The following is an 18233-nucleotide window of genomic DNA, read 5'->3' as shown; positions in this document are numbered from 1 at the left end:
CTTCACGTCCCGGGTGGGGTCAGAACACCGTGTCCTGCGTGTGGATGGTCTGATGGAGACTTGGACAAGCAGCACAAAGCCAGGCTGGCTCTTGAGATTTCTTAAATTCTCAGAATTAAATCTCGACCGTGTTGTAGAGGCATTCCCTCCTTGTTTATTCAACAGCAGTATGGGTACGTTGCTCATGCTACCTCAAGCGCAGAGACCCAGGGTACCACTACGGTTTAAAGACCGTCATTAGCGGCCCCATTGCAAAAACCTGTTCTAGGACTGCCCTGGTCTGTAATGCTGGCTACCAAAAAGAATGGTTTTCCCTCACATCAGAGTAAAGTGACTTGTGGATTTTTTAACTCACATGCAAATTTTTCTTTTCAAAATACATGATATTATAATTATGTGTTTTCTAAGCTGTAGGCTGGTGGGTTCTTCTTAATAAAAACCCTCCCACCTTCTTCCCAGCTCAATGTAGGAAAATAATTTGGGCAGGCTCAACATTTAGAGAACTGTTTCTATAACATCAGCTTTTTATTATACACTGGGCGGACAAATAGGTTAACCGTAAGAAAACATTCCTTCTGAAATATAAAAGTTGACAACCTATGGAGCATAAACATGACCCTGAAAACCCCTGGTGGAAGGACACTGAAGGTACAAGGCAGCAGAGTAGGTGGAGACATGCATACGTCTACCTGTGTTGAGCCCCAAAACAGGCAAGGCTAGAGACTGCAAAAGCCAGGCTGAAAAAATCTGACCCAAGTCCAGTGCTAGGTTTCCTAGCTAGGGCATTCCAAACACCCGTATTCATTCAGTCAGTAAGTATTTACTGAATGCCCACATAACCCCAAGGACTCAGGCTATAATACAAGTGTGGAGGGAACCGAATTTACACACTGCTCTGAGGCCTCGGAATAACTCTCTGGTAAGTGTACGCAATGGGCTCGTCTCTGGGATTGAAGACAGGACCGGGCACAGGAAAGAGGGGGGGCAATTCCTGTTGAGAGCAACGCTAGTGACATTACTTTTGCTGTCACGAGTCTGGAGGCCGCGAGGTGGAAGGAGCTGGCTGGGCTCAGGTGGGAGCGCCAGGTCCTCCGCGCTAAGCTCCGGCCCCTCTGCCCACCAGCCCCAGGGTGTCTCCTCGGCTGCCAACTTGCCTCACCTCAAGTCCGCCATCCCCACCAAGCCTGTGAGTGCGGTCTCATTTTATCCCCGCTTTATTCCTGTGGTCTTAGAGATTGTGTGTATTCGTGCACGTGCGTGCACACGCACACATTCACACACCATCTGTCTGAGGAACAGCTGGCAACTTCAAGACCTGGGGTGACACAGTTGCCAACACCAGGTAAGCACACCGAGGTGCCAATACACCAAGCCACCAACACACCCAGGCCACACTGCCCACTGCGGACAGCCCGGCTCTCCCTCGCCTTTGAGGCCCTTCTTCTTAGATGCCCCTGGAGGGAAAGGAGTGCCAGACTGCAGCCACTCCCGGGGGTGCCTGTGACCTTCAGCCTTGTCACTGTGATGCGTGTCGGGGGTGTTCCTTGCTGCAGGACAACATGAAAAGGTCCCCAACTTGGAAAGTGAAACACCTAGAGGAGCTACGTGGCCTCCTCACGGTTTTAGCTGAGGACGTCTCCCATACCAGAGCGACGTGAACAGTGAATTCCACTCCAATGCCGACGGAAGCGATCAAGATGACCACAGGCACGGCGCTCAGCTTGATTCCAATGAGGCCCATCATGCCAAAGAGCTCGACTGTCATCAAAGCCAAGACTGTCACCTTTAAAAAGACACACGGTGAGTGGCGCGGCTCAGACACACCGAGGTATCGGAAAGAATTTTTCAAAGCAATTCCACCAGAGCAATCTACAAAGAATTATACAAACACGCACCCACTGTTGGCCACCTGTTTACTATAGTTCATATACAACAAGGTGTTTGCCTGTTTTGATTTGGACCCTCAGAGACCATCCTTCAACTTATGACTGAGTTGAAACTAGAGCTTTTGGTTGGCTCCTCCTGCAGCCTAAAGGAAGCTGATAGGATGGGTGAACAAAAGTCCTTTTGCGTAAAAGTAGCTTTGCTTTTGTGTGGAGAGCCCACAGGCTAGGCGAGGATGACTCTGGGAGAAAGGGGACGTGTGGTCAGCTGATGTGGGTCAGGTTACAGCCCTCTCACTTGGAAGAAATGTGGAGTTGCCGGGGTGGACAAAGCAAACGGTTAAACCAAGGAAAAGCTTTTATTTGCCTTTCTTTCATCTGCCTTGTGAAAATGTGTGGGGAGATGGGAAGAAAATCTGTGAGATAGATTTTGGAGTTCTGGGGGCCAGAGGGGAGAAAAATGCAAATAAAACGAGGGCAAGAAGGAGGAGAGAATAATGGTTCCTTGTCGGGGGTGGGGGAACAGGCCGTGTGTGTGTGGGGGAACCAAGCACAATAAAAGTTCCCTTTGCTTTCTTTTATAAGCGAGTGAAAGATGGATAACATCAATTGCTTAAGTACCATGAAAACTCCTGCAGACTAAACATTTACCTTTAAACATACCTGCTGCACAGACTTATGGTGCAGAAATAAGACCTGGTCTCTGTTTGTATAATTTTGGCATTTTGAAGGCTATACCACAGTTCATGGAATTTAAACACTGCCATGATTTTATTAGACTCTGCATGAAACTTACTCCAAATCTGAGAGTATTATACTTGGAGGGAAAAAAAAAATGCAAAAAATCGTTTGGGAATACTCATTTATCATTTCTCCCCAAGAGTTAAAACAAACATACCACACAAAACCGTCTCTAAAAGCATTTATCCATGTACCACCATCCTAACTTCTCTAATTACCCCTCCATTTAGAAGAAACTTCTCTGTATTAGGGTCTGGGTTGTAGTCCCAAAATGACCACTTGAATTCAAAAACCATTTATGCTTTTGAGTGTCTACATTTAATAAACGCTCAATGCTATTGTGGAAAGTGCACTAAAAAACGCCTCTATCTTTACATAAAAAGAGTTTAAAGCTGTAGGAGAGGGGACACAAGATTAAGGCCATTAAAGGCGCCACCTAGCCATGAACCTCACCACCTCCAGTAGAATAAATACAGTATGGATGATGCAATCTGGACCCTCCTCCAGAGGCCCAGACACAAACAAGACTTCCCGGCTGCAGCAAGAGCTATGCTGAAAGGAATGTGACTTCCACAAAGACCCTCAGAAGAAACTCACAATGATCCCGGCCGTCCAGGGGTTCAGGAGGAAGACGGCGCACACGAGGAACGTGCAGGCCAGCACCACGCTGATGGACAGCAGGAGCCAGTGGCGGAGGCCGATGTACTGCTCCCAGAAGAGGAAGGGGTAGCCGTTGGGGTAGCTGGAGAGCCCCAGGCTCGTGTAGTTGTTGCAGATGGTGCGGACTTTTTCGATCGCTTCCACGAAGTCTGAGGTGTCCCGCAAGCCGTTGAGGTAGAAAGGGAACTGAGCGTATTCGATGGGCTCTGCTGCTGGGACTGGACGGAGAGGGCAGAGGGGGAGAGAGAGGGCGCGGGGGTCAGTCAGCGACCCCCTTGCGGCTCCGAGAAAGGCAGACGGGCGCCGTCCCGGCGCGGAGGCGAGGCGGCCAGCGCCCACCGCTGGCCACACCAGACGTGCGCCCCCGGGTTCTCCGTAATGGCAACGAGTGGAGAAAGAACTCGGCTGGAAAGCCCGCTTACGGCACCACTTTCCCCACAGAGGACAGCCTCCAGGGCTTCACAACTTCAGTCTTCGGTTTAGAAAACTTTAAACAATAGTCAACCTTTGATTTTTCTTTTTCTTTCTTTTTTTTTTTTTTTTTTTTTAGGGGAAGAGGAGCCTGTGATCTTTGTATTTATTTAACCTTAGATTTTAATCTTCTAAAAGCAGTCACTCTCTGTCACGGGTCTAAACAATTTAGGGATTCAACTGTGGGAACGTTTGTTTTGTTCCGCCGACACAAGTGAACATACTACGTTCAAACTGTTCTACTCAGTCACTGATGAGAACAGAGTAACTCGAAAGTCATGCTTTCCTGAGAAAAACGCTTAACTTTCTTATCCTTTGAGTGATCTAACACACTTAAACCTTCCATGCTTCTTTTTTAATGCAATGCTAAGTCTTCAGCAGCAGGGGAAGAAATCCTTACACAACAAGCATTTAGTTACTGCCGTTGTGTGTTCCAGACCCTTTGGGGTCATTCAGCTGACTTGCTAAACATGATTTGCCCTATTATAATCTCAACTATAAATTTTCATTAAGACAAGCCTTGGCTGCTTGCCACAGGGCTCTGAGGTTTACATACAGGGAAGCACAACCCGCCTGCTCTCCGGCCATGTTCGCAAAGGGACCTGTCTTCTCTCTCACGTCCTCCCTCGGCCTCGTGGCCAGGGTATAAGCTACTAATATCTCTAATGTAAATGCAAATTAAATCCATCCAGAACCACCTTTCAAAGTCGGGGCTGAGAGGTGAAAAGGAAGAGGACGCTGTTGTATACAGACTTTTTCTGCTCTGGTTTAAACAGCCTTGACAGAGTACAGGTGCTTGGTGGCTTATAGGAATGACCCAACTTGCCAAAAATCCCTTCAACACCAGAGTTGACAAAGTTAAGATAAACATAAAATCCCCGGCGATAAAACTTTGCAATAGTAAAATAACACTCAACCTGGAGGCGTCCCCAGCTTTCACATGGAACAGCTGGCATGAGAGAGAGAGATGCCTGGTGGACGTATTAGAGTTAAAGCCACAGAGGGAGATTAGAGACTCTGATTTCTCAACGTGATCGAGTAGGAGCTGTATTCGATTTCACATCCTCATCTGTCTCCCAGAGTTTTAAACTAAAAGAAATATATTGTTCTGTTTACACTTTTGAACCCCGGGGAGTGTCAACGGACCAGGGCTGTGACTGAGCCGGACGGACAGGGTGGAGGGAGCCTCCATCGAGTCCCGGGCCCAGCAGAGGGCTACTTACTTCTCAGCCTGGTCTCTGGCATGTAGTCGGCTTTGTCGTGGACCCACTCAGGACGGTGAGGCCGGAGGTTGGCTTGCGAGGCGGCGTAAGCCACGGGGTCGTTGCTGACCCACGCGGTCAGGTAGATGTAGAAAGCGCTGGGGTTAATGATGCCGTCTGCGTCCACCAGGCGCCGCTTGGTCAGCTGCAATGTGGGGAGAGCAGAGGCCTTTGAGAATGGGGCTTGGGGTGAACACACTCCCGCCTAGAGAGAGCAGAAGCGGAGCTCCGCACCAGCATTTGCAACAAAGAAGAGAATGCCTGCTGCTTGAAAACGTAGAAAATCCATCAGAACACCTTTGGTGTTTTTCAAAACGTGCTTATCAGACAATGCAGTAATCAGCATGTTTATAACACACACACACACACACACACACGCACGCACACACAGAGTCCTGCAGATGGCCCAGGAATTGACTGAACCAATTAAATCTGAACGCTAGAAGACTGTCTGCAGCCAAGGCGGAGAATGAACAATCTGGAGAAACATATTTATAGGAGGGGAAGGGGGAAAAAAAAACCTGGCAAGAATCCCCATACACGTCTGTGTGCAGTTAACCTCTGCTGTTAACACTGAAGGAAATGCCACCCAGTAAATGGAGGAGAGCTATAAAAATAAAACAACATCTGTATAAATTTTGCTAACACTAGCCTCCTATGACCTGTGTAGTCAAAGAATGCCCATCGCCCCAGAAGGTGGAAGGGACGGTGCACGACCACGGTCTTTCTGGGACTCCCATTCTGAGAGGGGTGGGCACGCTTAGCACACCACATCCTGTGAGGAGCTAAAGTGGGCCTGTGGGCTCTGCTTAGGTGAAGACGCCGTGAGACAGACACACAGACACGTGCACACACGTACATGTGTGTTTTTTCCTGTTTCCTTTAGATTCAGGCCTGGTTCCACTACTTTTGGTCTTTTTTTTTTTTTTTTTAAACAAAATGAAAAACATCAGAAGTTAATGGAGAAGGAGTGAAGGAAGGAAGAAAGTGGAAGAGAGTGAGAGAACTAAATTTCAGGGATCTGGATTCAATTAATGCACAGGATATAGAACAACTGTATGTCTTCAAGCAGTCTCTGGAATTACATGGTGCAGCTCATGGCCTCCGTGCACGCAGCACGCTTTTCTCCCTCCCAGGCAAAGGGAGTGATGTCCGGGCGCCCGGCCCAATCACATTTGTTCCACGGTGTCCCTGGTCCCCAAAGCCCCACCCAGCCCCTGGGCATCCCCCTGCTATCTCTCAGACAGGCCCCTCTGCCCACATCCTTGTCAAACCTGACAGCATGCTGCATGCGGCCATAAAGCACTGAGTTCACACTCCATAGTAACTCTGAACAATGTACTTTGTAAATCTGTCACCTTTAATGCCAGCAAAAAAGGGGAGACAATACACAGAGCTGCTGGGAAGATCATTAGCATGACGGTTTTCTGCCTGAAGGTGAGGCCAGTAAGCTACAAAGAGCAGAGGGAGCGGGATCCGGGGAAGCCAGCAGTGGGGCTGGACTCATCTGAGATCTGAAGGGGCCAAACACCCTCCCCAGCGTGCCTGGGGAACCAAAAGGGATACGCTGGAATCCAAGTGTCACAGCAAAGAGGCACATGTGGTTGGAGAATGTGATCAGCGAACAGAAACAGCTCTTCTTCCTTCGAGGAGTGAGAACCACGAGTCCACTCAGAGTCCCGGGACCTGCATTTCCACCGCCCCGCCCCATGGGAGCAATCTGTCTGTCCTCCTCCACCCCTCAGGCCAGAGTGGCCCAAAGGAGTCAAACGTAACCAATCTCCTCTTCCTTCTAGTAGGCGTTCCTCACCCACCTGTTCGCCCCAAATCCTATTCATTCAAATTCTGCTACCCAACAGATCCATCTTTCCAAGTTTGAATATAACCAAGAACCAGCACGGTGACAAGGACCGGAATTCGAAAGAGAACAATACGACACGGCGTGTCTAACACCTGGAAGAGTCTGCTCCGCCTATGCTTTGCTCTGACAACTGGTCTGGAGGCAGGTGACGCCCTTGTCCCCACTTGACAGATGAGCAGGGTGAGGCTCCCTGGCTTGCCTGCGGTCACACAATTAGCCGCTGGGATGAAGAGAATTAGAGCCAGCTCAAAACTCTTTCTTCCAGCCCCGAAGCCTCAGGTCTGCAAAGAGCACGGGCTGGGACCGCAGACTGTCAGCCAGGCTTCAATTCGGGGTGGCAGCGGCCTCCAAGCTCTGCTCAACAGCGCCCCCTGACGCTCCCAGGGTGTGCGGCGGTGAGAGTACCTGACTGATGTCGATGGGTTTATCGCGGCTGCCGGTTTGCACGAGGAGTTTGTAGGCAAGGACCCCATCGTCTGATCCATTTTTGTAATTGTTTGGCATGATTTTCCCAGTCTCCCAGTCACTGTCAAATGCGTCCTGAAGTCCTAGAAAAGGCAAATGTGTGTGACACATTATAACTCTGCATCAGCGTGACCCTGGTCCCGGGGGGCGGGCGGAGGGCAGCGAGCAGGACAGCGGAGTGTCTGCCGTCTACCCCTAACACCCTGTATTCCACGTGCACTTGACCTCACGTCGTATCATTAGATTTCTCGTGAATGAACTTCAGGTTGCTAATAATGACTGCTCCAAGGCAGAAGGGGGGGATATTCATTTCTAGGAAACAAATATACATGTTTCACCGCAACCCTGCGTCCCCAGCACTCCCCTTCTCCTCCCCCACGACAAGAGGAAGCCAGCGAGCCCGGGAGGGCGGGCGGAGTGTGGAAGACACAGCAGGCTGGGGAGCTGTTCCATGCCCCCGGTCAGGTGCCAGGCCGCGGGTTCTCCCACACAACCAGAAACTCCACCCGGAGCAGGGAAAACACATTTGCGCGCCCAACTTCCAACAGCAACTCAGCTGCTTCTCCAGCCCGGGGTGAGTGAACAGGCTTCTGTCAATTTGTTCCATCTGTTCGACTTGTGGAGCTAACACAAGCTCTGGGATCGGCTGTCAGGTTGTGTAAAGATCACAGCCAACACCTATTCACTCTCAGGGCTCTCTTCCCCTCTGCCACCCTTCCTCGGAGGGAGTGCGCCGGCGGGCCGCGGGGGAGAGGGGAGGGAAGGGAGGGACCCCGAGCGCGTGTGTGCGGGGAAGTACCTCACAGGGTAAATGCGGATCAGATTGAGAACAGGAAGCCACAGGCCAATACAAGGGGGCTCTGTGAGAACAGATGACAAACCGCAAGGCCGGGGAGGGGAAGGAAAGAGCTCTCTGGGCTTGGGGGATGGGCGAGCCCACCGGCCCACCACACACAGCTGCGCTCGGCCTCTGTAATCAAAACCATCATTACAGACCTGACGGTTTGGCTACAGCTGTAAAGAGATAAGCGTGTTGGAAGAGAAAACAGGGCCCTGGTGACCCGGCCTTAGGGTCTGAGCGATCCAGGCATTCACGCTCTCCTCTGACACCCCCACCCGCTTCCGTCGCCTGGCTCCCCCCAGACCACCTCCCAAGTAGAACTCCCTTGCCCCAGCAGCGCAGGAAACCACATTTTTGAACAAGCTGCACATGCGTGGGTTAGACACGGCCAGCAAGAAGGGAGGTTTGATTTCATTTCACGACCGGCCCCGAGGGACTTCCAAGACCCCCCCCCCGCCCCCCACTCCCTGAAAAACACACACCCAAGACTGGTTCCGTTGGCACTCAGGATGGTTAAGCTCTTGGGCTGTGAAGTTGGGGGACAGGGGCGCACAGGACTCTGCTCCTCCTTCTCTAAACTAAACCCTCCTTCAACTTTGCTGTGGGCACTGTGTTTGGAGGAGCAGTTTGGGGGTGAGACCGGTGGGCTGGGTGGTGAAAGCAGGCCCTGTGAGGGTGAGTGTGGAGGGGCGGGGAGACCACCGGGAGGGCCCCGCTCCCGACTCTCACAGCCTGGCTTTCGGAGCGAGGCCTGCACACAACAAGCCGTACTGAACAGATGTTATTTTATTACCTAGAGCCTTTTTTTTTCTGTTTTTGAGAAAAATAAACAGGAGAGAAAAAACAACCCTTGCCCCCACCCCCAGCCCCCCACCAAAAGAGGCCTGTTCTGCTTTCCTCGCCATAATAGAATTTTCATCACTCCATGGCTTGCACGACACTTTAACCCCTTCCTCTTGACCCATTAATTCTGAGGAGCAGCACGTGCTCCTAGGGAGCACTGGGCTGTCTCAGCATTTTACAGTGATGGCTCCTCATTTAATTTTTAAAACAACCTCAAGAGGTAGCCTATTTTTATCATGGTCCCCTCTCTATAGATGAGGAAACTGAGGCCTGGAAAGGTGAAGTAACTTGAGGAAGGTCACCTAGCAGGTAAGCGGTGGAGCCAAGCTTTGAACCCAGGCAGGCTCTTCCAGAGTCAGCCTGAACCACTGCTGCGCTAAACTGCCCTGAGTGCGCTCTGGTGCCCAGGAGGCACCCGCTGAAGGCACCACGGGGAAGGTGAGCAGAGTTAACTCGGGTGCCAATGACATCTGGTGGCAAACAGGAGGTCGTAAAAATCTGAGTGCAGTTTTAAGATATTTATACTCGAAGACTTTTGGGACACCCTGGAGTGAAACAAAGAAAGAAAGATCTGATTTGGGAAGGTCACCGCTGCTGGCAATTCAGTTCAACTCATCATCTACGCTGCTGACCACCCCCCCACCCCCCGACTCGCTATTCACGCTACTGGGGATTCAAAGATGGATGAGAAACAATCACCGACTTCATGGAAAAGTTAAGTCCTTTCGTAATTAGTTTAACATTTTCTAATTATCAAAAAGCTCAACCAACAATGGTGTGGCCTCACTGCACACACATCAGCCAATCTTGACACAAAACCAGAACAAGGACTGGCTCCCACTCCCCTGGGCCCACGTCTTATATTCCGACACACACACACTGTACGAGGCAACTGCGATGTGTTACTTTACAGCAAAACATGGAAGTTTTAGCTAGAACTTTTTCATTTAAAGTATTTTATACTAGAAATTATTTTCTAGTGTGAAGCTCTGAGTTAATTATCCCAACTGCCAACTTTTCTTTCACAGGGGACCCTCAAAGGAAAATGTGAATCTAAACTTTATTTGCACAATTCAGTGTGAAATTTAAACAAACACCATTTGTACGTGATTCAGTGTGGCTTTGTATCTCCAGCTTCACCTTAGTTGCATGTGTTTACAGGTGACCCATGAGATAATTTCCATATTACCACTACGTATTTTTATAAGTAAACCTCTCCCCCAGCCAGAAAAACTCCTGGAACGTTGCTCAAGACCAATGGGATGACATGGTTTGTTTGTAATCGTAACTCCATTAAAAACCAATGAGGTTTTTAAAACTAACCATCAACTTAACAACCAAACAAAATGTTTTGAAGGAAAGCTGATTCAAGGATCAGGAGGAAATGTTCGAACACCAACTCAGCCACTCTATTAGGCCTGAAAAACGTCTGGGCGGCCAGCGGTCCCACTCCTTGGCCACTCTGGGCGCAGTGCTCTGCTGGACCTGGCAGAGTCAGATGCGGAGGTCTAGGGCTGGCTGGGATCCCGACCTGGGGACGTGAGTAGATCTGACTTGGTCTAGGTGAGGGCTGTCCACTTAGCAATCACAACCCGATTCAGATGCACCTTTTAAAGAGATTCTCAAGTCCGACCGCTTTAGGACTTTACAGGGATGAAATCGTGGGGATAATTTACAATACGCTGTAAAGGTTACCCCTCTGCACTCCCTGGAGACAACACGCTTCTGCCCCCTTCCCAAGCTCTGCCTAACACGCCATACTGAGCATCCAAAGGAATGGCCCAAGACACCGAAGCTACTTCCACAGCGACCCTCCTCTGCACAGACACTGGCAGCGCACTGCCGCTCCCTTTGTCACTTGTGGTAAGTTATTTGCATGTCTTTGGCCAATGGAGGAAAAATGAACAGCAGTGAATCTCCCAACTGTCTGGTCCTCTTTTGACTCACTATCCGAAAAGCAGCGCTTCCCAAAGTACTGTAAAAAATAAGACTCGGAACAAGTTAACGTCATGAGCGTGTTAAAAAATAATGTTAATATCATGTAGCTCTCTCTGCCCCCACCCAAAAAAAAAAGAGGTGAAATCTGGTACACATGCATGAAGAACATTCTAGGAACACGCGTCAAGGCCAGAAATGGGACTGAATAATTTTCAGTCAAACTCCAGTTGTTTACCATTTCATGCAAACTCACAGGGAAACTGGCTGCTTAATCTTTGTGTACACATGTACTGACTTAAGACCAAAAAAGGCACTTAAATCTGTGTTTAAACAAGCCAAATTAAGTGGGAAATTAAGACAATCATTTGGACAACTGAAGCCAAAAACTGTTGGGGGGGTGTCCATAATTATTTGGGTATTTCAGTAAGAGTATTTTTGCTTGAGTTGTGTGGGTAATTATCCCGCGTCCTCACTTCACTCTGCGTGTGTCAACACAGAGTAAACGAACAGATGTTCTTGGAATCCCCGCGTACATTCATGCTCAGTCAGCAGTCAGAAGCAGACTGAGGCCGGTTTTCTCTTCAGTTCACTCCACCTCCTAGAAGTGTCTCTGAAGACGAGGTAAGAAGCTCAGGCATTTCACAGCAGGACTGGATTATTTATGAAATACTGTGAGATGTGGTGAAGCATTTATGTTCGCTTCATAGGCCAAATCAAAAGATCAAAATATGGGATTTTAAATTACATTCACCAATGATGCAAAGTCGTTTAACGGTATACTAAGCTATCATTTGGCAGCGAATCTGCACAGAAATCCCATCAACACTTGGACTTCACTTGGTCACCAAATAGCCACCCAAAACCAAAACAAAAAGACTAAAGGAAGCAGCCAACTGCTTATTTTATAACATACTTTTCCATCTCCTACTGTGTCCTCATAAACTCTTTTTTAAAATTTTCTGAATAGACTATTTTTTGCAGCAGTTTCAGGTTCACAGCAGAACTGAGCAGAAACTAGAGAGTTTGCACACAGCCCTCCCCACCCACACACACTCCCCTACCTGCCCTCAGCATCCCTCACCAGTGCGGCACGGCTGGCCCACTGGATGAACCAACATGGCTGTGTCCACATCGCCCATTTGAATTGTCTGTATCGTTTGATAGGCAAAACCCAGATTTGGGAGCTGCCCCAGAAACATTCTATGTAAGAATTTTAAGCGACGCTTAGAAGTCAATGAAACGTGTCAGTGTCACACTGTGACCCGACACCTTAACAGAGTGAACCAGGGGACCCTGCGGACACTGAAGGTACCAGAGGCCAAATAAACGGTGAGCGTGTGCAAAGGACGAGGGCCCTCCCGCAGCGTCTTACCTTGGAGCCAGTCTCTGAAGTAGTGCAGCCACATCTTGGGGAGCTGTCTGTTTTCTTCCAACATGACATACTTCACATTACTGAAACTCTTATGAAGGTCGTAAAGTAAGTGCTGGATGTTCGGGTAGTCCGCTTTCTGAGTGACTATATACATGTTGTAGAAAGAAAAGTATTTGAACTGTGCAGCAATGAAGTCGTACTCTCTGGTTTCCCGAGGCACAATGTCCGTGAGGTCCAGCCCGTCGCGCACTCGGGTGGTCCCGTAAAGGCTGACCCCGAGCAGGCCCAGGAAAAGGAAGATCACCACGACCTGCAACAGAGTAAGAGGCAGGAGCTCAGACTTGAAGGAACGGGTCCGACTCGTCCTTGACAAAGGTGAGCTGTGTGGTCTGTGCCTTTTACCATCACACGGCCCTGGAGGGGCACGTACGGGTGGTTCTCCCAGAAGGAAAAGCATAAAATCATAGACACTTCACTCTTACACACGCTCATGAAGAGTAGTGTTTAGAATGTAAGGGGTTGATCTAAATTCAGAGAAACACTCGCCCCAGAGAGACTCACTCCTGTAGAAGACGGGCTCATGAAACGTTCCCCACTCTACCTGGACTGACTCCTCGGGGGGGCCTGAAATCTGTCACACCCCAAGAAGCAATGGGATGAACCCCAAAGGAGCCTGCTCTGGTATGCTGTGAAGACCAGGAGGCGTCTTCTGTGTCGGTCGTTACCTTGGCTTTTGGTTTCAAGAGGAATGGAGCATAGTGCTTCTCGGCAAAAGATGAGAGTGTCCACTTGGTGCAGGGGGGCTCGAGGCAGTGGAGGCTGGAGTCGGAGAACTGGGAGAGAAGGTCCCTGGTGGAGCTGGTGCTCTCGGGGCTCTGGCCGCTGAGGGCGTCCTGGGCCAGGGCGACGGGCTGCACGGAGATCTCGGAGCGCGGCTCGGCGGTGGTGTAGTACACGTGCGTGTGCGGGTCGTACTCCGTGCGGAGCTGCACCGTGGACTGCATGGTGATCTGCGTCTCGTGGGCGAAGCTGTGGCTGCTGTAGGGAGGCGGGGGGCTGTAGCGGGTGCCGTCGTGAGCCTCCGTGTAGGCCTGGGGTTCAACCTGAATCACTCTGCTCACACAGGGGCTGAAAAGAGGGGGAGATGGGTTGCGATGCTGTCCCAAAACGGGCAAAATGTGCTTTCATTTTTGCCAACGACTGATCGTATCCGTTTTACACCGCTCTGGTGTAGGAGCAAAGCATAGGATGGACTTCCACAAACATCATCTGGTCTGTCTGTCTGGACACAGACACAGGTGAGCCAAAGGAGGCCAGATGGATGGCTGGTCCTGGATTTGGCTGACAAAAATCAAGTTACCTGCTGACGAAACTCTTTAACGCATAATGCCTTAAAAAAACAGCCCCAAACCAAACCACCCACGGGGCTGTGTTCTTCCCAGATGGTGGTTTTCAATCTTTGTTCCGCCCTAATCCACAGAGGTAAGACACACTCCCAGCAATGAGCAATGTTGATGCGTGCCTCATTGATCTTGTGTATCAAAAACTCAAGGCTGTGAGAACGTCCAGCCAGGGGAGGGGAGAACCCCGGGTTCCCCCCAGGAAGCATGTCCCCTGCCTCCGTCACACTGTTCACTACATTTCCTTCCAAGTTCACAGACTAGAAGGTTCTCGAAACATTACCACTCTTTTCCCCCACAAATAAAGGCCATGGCCGACAGAAAATGTACCTTGTGAAACAGCAGAAAATATCCAATCTCCTGTCCTCACGTCGATACAAATCCATGCTGAGAATTGCAGGAAAAATGAGCAGAACCATAGCAAAATTGAACACCACTACTACGGCCGCCTGAGAGCAGAAAAAAAACATAGAGGTCACCAATACATCTCCTCCTGGTCAGAGGACTGCTTTGAAAATAAAGCAGTTTTGCACAACGTCTGCCATTCACTCTCCTGTTGCCGGGCTTAGATCTGAAATAGATGCTGGAGTTTCTCACCCCATTGCTTCTCTTCCATCTTTAAGAGACTACCTGGCTGGGACAGGAGGGCCCCCACCAGTCTGACCCTTTCCATCTCTGGTCACTCCATGAGCCCGCAGGGTACAAACAGAGGAACTAAATCAGCATTTCTCGCAACCAAACCAGGTCTACAAAGGCAGAGCAGGGAATATGCTTGAGACATTTTCATTGAAAACAAAAAGAAAAAAAATTTCCTTCTTAGAATGTTTCTAAGCGTTCCCGCAGCCCTGCTCTTACACTTAGCAAATTTACGTATAAAGTGGATTGAGTATATCAAAATGGTACCTTGAAAACACGAAATAAAATTTCAAACACGTCCCCCCACCCCAGCTTTTTAATAGGCACATTCCAAATAGCCCCCGGAGTCGCCTGGTTGGGGGAGGGGGCGGGGGTGTGAGCGGAGCGACGTAAAAGGTCAAGGAGAGTTAAAGCAGAAATTCCTGTGTGTGATTCCAGTGTGCAGAATAAGCAAGTACAGATTCAAAAGTCACTCCATAACCTAGAATAAACACGGGCCTACATTCTGTGTTGCTTTGGCAAGTCTCCTGCTGACCTAGTAAAAATTACACAATTGGGCTGTTAACAGGGGAAAGTCAACAGAGGACAGCTGAAAAGGCTCTCCCCTCCAGAAAGGCACAGAAAGAAGCCGCAGGAGGAACAGTGCAACTGGATGCTAAGGAACTAAGAAAACACCAGAATTTTTTTTTATTTTTTTTGAAAAATAAAAGCTTTTAGGAGGTTTTTCAAAAAAACTGCTTAGTTTTAAAAAAAAACCTTCTCAAAATGGGTAAACGTCTCAGGGTGAGGAATAAAACCTGAGGACAGCTGGTACCTAACCCTATCAGAGGAGAACCTCGCCAGGGGCTTTTGATAGTAATTGTGAATTCATGCCCAAGCGGAACTACCAAGCCCACCTTTTAGAAAGATGCTTTTCAGTAACTGATTTTCTATCAAGTCTACAAAACCAAAAAGTAACCAAGAGTCTCCTAAAAATGACCTCACCCTTCTCTTCTTAGCCTGCCTTGAAAACCTCATCAATTCAAAATATATGAAACATGTTAATGACCACACAAACATATGTAAGGGACTTCAGAGGCCTGCCTAACAGGCTTATAAACAGATCACTACTTTGACTAGAGGGTTTTTCTAAGAGACAAATACTTGGAAAAGTCAGGGCGCTGTCCTGGGCATGGAAGACACAGAGACAGTTAAGACAAAATCCTGCTCTCAAGGACAGGCACAATCATGGACAAATTACAATTCGTGCTGATAAATGAAAAGTCGTTAAGAGCATGCCAGGGTTGCAGAGGAGGGGGAGCACGCGGTGGGGGGAGTATGTAGGGTGGGAGGGTGGTCGAGGAAGGTTTCTCAGGGGATGGAGCAGACAAAAAAGGACTTTGGGGGGCACGGGGAGGAAGGACGCAACACACAGAGGGAATCTGATAGGTGGTTCCGAGAGGGACACACCCAGCACAGGCCAGGCAGCGCTGCTGGGTTTAAAATTCTGTTGGGGGATGAGAAAGGAGACGGAGTGACGGGAGGTCAGGCAGTTAAATCACACACGATTCACCTGAGTCCTACAGCATCCGGGAGGCAGACGCTAGTGTGCTATTGAGGCTGTTACCTAATAAAGACCCTGCGGTGCAGAGGAAGGTCACCCAGTAAATCAGATTCAACTAGTCCCCAGCCCCACAGGGACCTGGGCCTTCCTGTTAGATCCGGTCACCTCCTGAGGGGACAGACATGGGACACTGGGGCAGGGCTAGGACTTCTGACCAACCAGACCACAGGGAAGAACAGGTCTGATCCTCGAGGATTTTTCCAGGAAAATTTAACCTGGAGGTAGCATCCTTTTGTCTTTCCTTTTTATTACAGTCATGTTTGGAATTCAGGAGTGCCATGCAGACAAGAAACGCTGGGTATCCCGTTTTAAACAGAAGTTCCTGAGGGCGAAGGCAGAGACTATGAAAAGACAAGCCGTGCAGGTGTGTGCAGGCAGCCCAGGTGTTCTGGCCGGAGCAACACTGATGCTCCCTGCAGTGGCAGCTGAAGGTATCTGAGACCAGCCTCGTCCATCAGACAAGGGCGATCGATGGGCCTCCTTCTCGGTCTCTCTGCAGTGGAAACGGAGCAATGAAAGGAGAAACCCAAGGTAGCTTCCCATCAAAACTGACCATCCAACGACTTACTGCATACGCAGGGAGAACATTTTCTGATAACACAGTGGAACTTCAACCTCCCCTAAAATGCACCGAAATGGTAAGAACAAACAGCGAGGATTTCTCAGTAAGGGAGAAATGTCACTGCTAGAGGAAAGAAGGGTTTAAGAAATTGTAAGTAAATCTGAAAAGATGATGGGGATGATCTGGCACCATCAATCAACCCTAAATGCGGTGCTTAAAGGAATGCCCCATTCTCCAGCAAAGCACCTATGCGTGGCCCCATGGAGACACCTGCAGGGCAGAGGGGAACCGGCCCCGGCCAGAGGGGCCCTCGTCTAAACCCTCTCGCCATCTGTAACAATAAAGCATTCTGTTCTGGGAGTTTCTATTGACGAACAAGTACCATTCAGTTACCAGCAAAGCCTCAGTGCAGGGCACTGGTTCTCCAAGAATCACAGACAGTGCCACTGCTTTCTGGTATAGAGTGGCATTTGGACAGAGGGATGAAGATCGACAAGGAGGTCTAAGACAGTTTCTCTGGGGAAAAAAATTTCTAATTATTTTGGTAAGGGTACAAAATTGGAAAAGCTCCCCAGGGGAAAATTCTAAAGTCACGTGGGTTTATTACTGGACAGAACAACTTTGGACATGTCCATTTTTATGCTTAATCTGTAACATCCTGAAAAGCGCAAACACAAATGACTACTCGAAGCTACCACTTAACACAGTTCACCAAAGGGAAGAGAAGCTACGAAACGGTCAATTTCGAATGTCAATACATTTAAAAGGGAACCAAGTGTCAAATTTCTGATGGCTGCTGCAAAAATCATGGCATGCCCTTTAAAAAAAAACCAAAACAACTTCCTTTCATTTTTTGGTTTTGTTTATTTGATAGAGTTGAGCCAGTGTCATGGGAAGCCATTCTTTCATAAATGAGGACTCCTAGAAGCTGTTGATGCAATGTTCTAAAGTGATAACTCTAGTGCTTTAGGATAGAAATGCAAAACCAATAATATTCATCTCATCTCAGTCAGATGCTTACCTTGGGAGAATTTAGTGTCCTGGATTTTCTAAAAGGCGTAAGGAAAACTCATGGAGCTTTTCAGACCACCACACCGTGGGATATCATTAAAGGGGGGTATGCCTTGATGCCTCACCAGAGTGTACTGAGAGGGGAGGGGAGAAAATGAGAGAGAGGGGCAAGAAGAAAAGAAGGGGCGTGAGGCAGAGCAGGTGAAGAACAGCGAGGGGAACGGCAGGCAGAGAAGGAGACAGGCAGGAGGGAGGGTCCCGCTGTTAAAAGGCAACTTCCCGACACCGGACTCTGCCGTGCGTGAGGCAAGAGCAGGTACCCAAGGCTGCCGCGCACACGCCAGCCTGTGCAGAAGGCGCTGTAAGACGGTAGCTGTGGCCACAAACTAGTGAGCATCTTTATCTTCCACGTTACTGAGCCGTTACGATACATTTTCATTTTCTTTGAACTTCGGCCCCACTTTCAGATTTAAAATTATTTATTTATCCCCTCACTATTTCTATTTCTATTATATACATATTTGCAATAAAATGAGAAAATCTTCTTCTAGTATTTTTCTTTTCGGGGGGGACGACTGGTGGTTGTAGCGATGCACACAAAATCTAAACAGCAAACAAGTCTGGTGTCCCAAACACAGCAGGATCAGTAGTTACTCAGGGTTTTATCGGTAATTAGTGAAACGA

General features: G+C 49.0%; 1 protein-coding gene across 5 annotated transcripts in view; it reads right to left on the bottom strand.

The window, feature by feature from the left end:
• Positions 1-18233, bottom strand: part of PTCH1 (patched 1) — a 68873-nt gene that overhangs the window by 11200 nt on the left and 39440 nt on the right. For all 5 annotated transcript variants that reach the window (XM_074363051.1, XM_074363049.1, XM_045504593.2 and 2 more), the window contains 7 exons: positions 14068-14186; positions 13063-13465; positions 12338-12647; positions 7284-7426; positions 4979-5162; positions 3222-3502; positions 1646-1783 (listed from right to left, as the gene is read on the bottom strand). In XM_074363051.1, the coding sequence (XP_074219152.1) occupies positions 1646-1783; positions 3222-3502; positions 4979-5162; positions 7284-7426; positions 12338-12647; positions 13063-13465; positions 14068-14186 (1578 nt within the window). The remainder of the gene's footprint in view (positions 1-1645; positions 1784-3221; positions 3503-4978; positions 5163-7283; positions 7427-12337; positions 12648-13062; positions 13466-14067; positions 14187-18233) is intronic.

The sequence above is a fragment of the Camelus bactrianus genome, chromosome 4, assembly GCF_048773025.1.
Source record: "Camelus bactrianus isolate YW-2024 breed Bactrian camel chromosome 4, ASM4877302v1, whole genome shotgun sequence".
Taxonomy (NCBI): Eukaryota; Metazoa; Chordata; class Mammalia; order Artiodactyla; family Camelidae; genus Camelus; species Camelus bactrianus.
The sequence above is the reverse complement of the archived record's forward strand: the minus strand, read 5'-3'. Positions and strand labels throughout refer to the sequence as shown.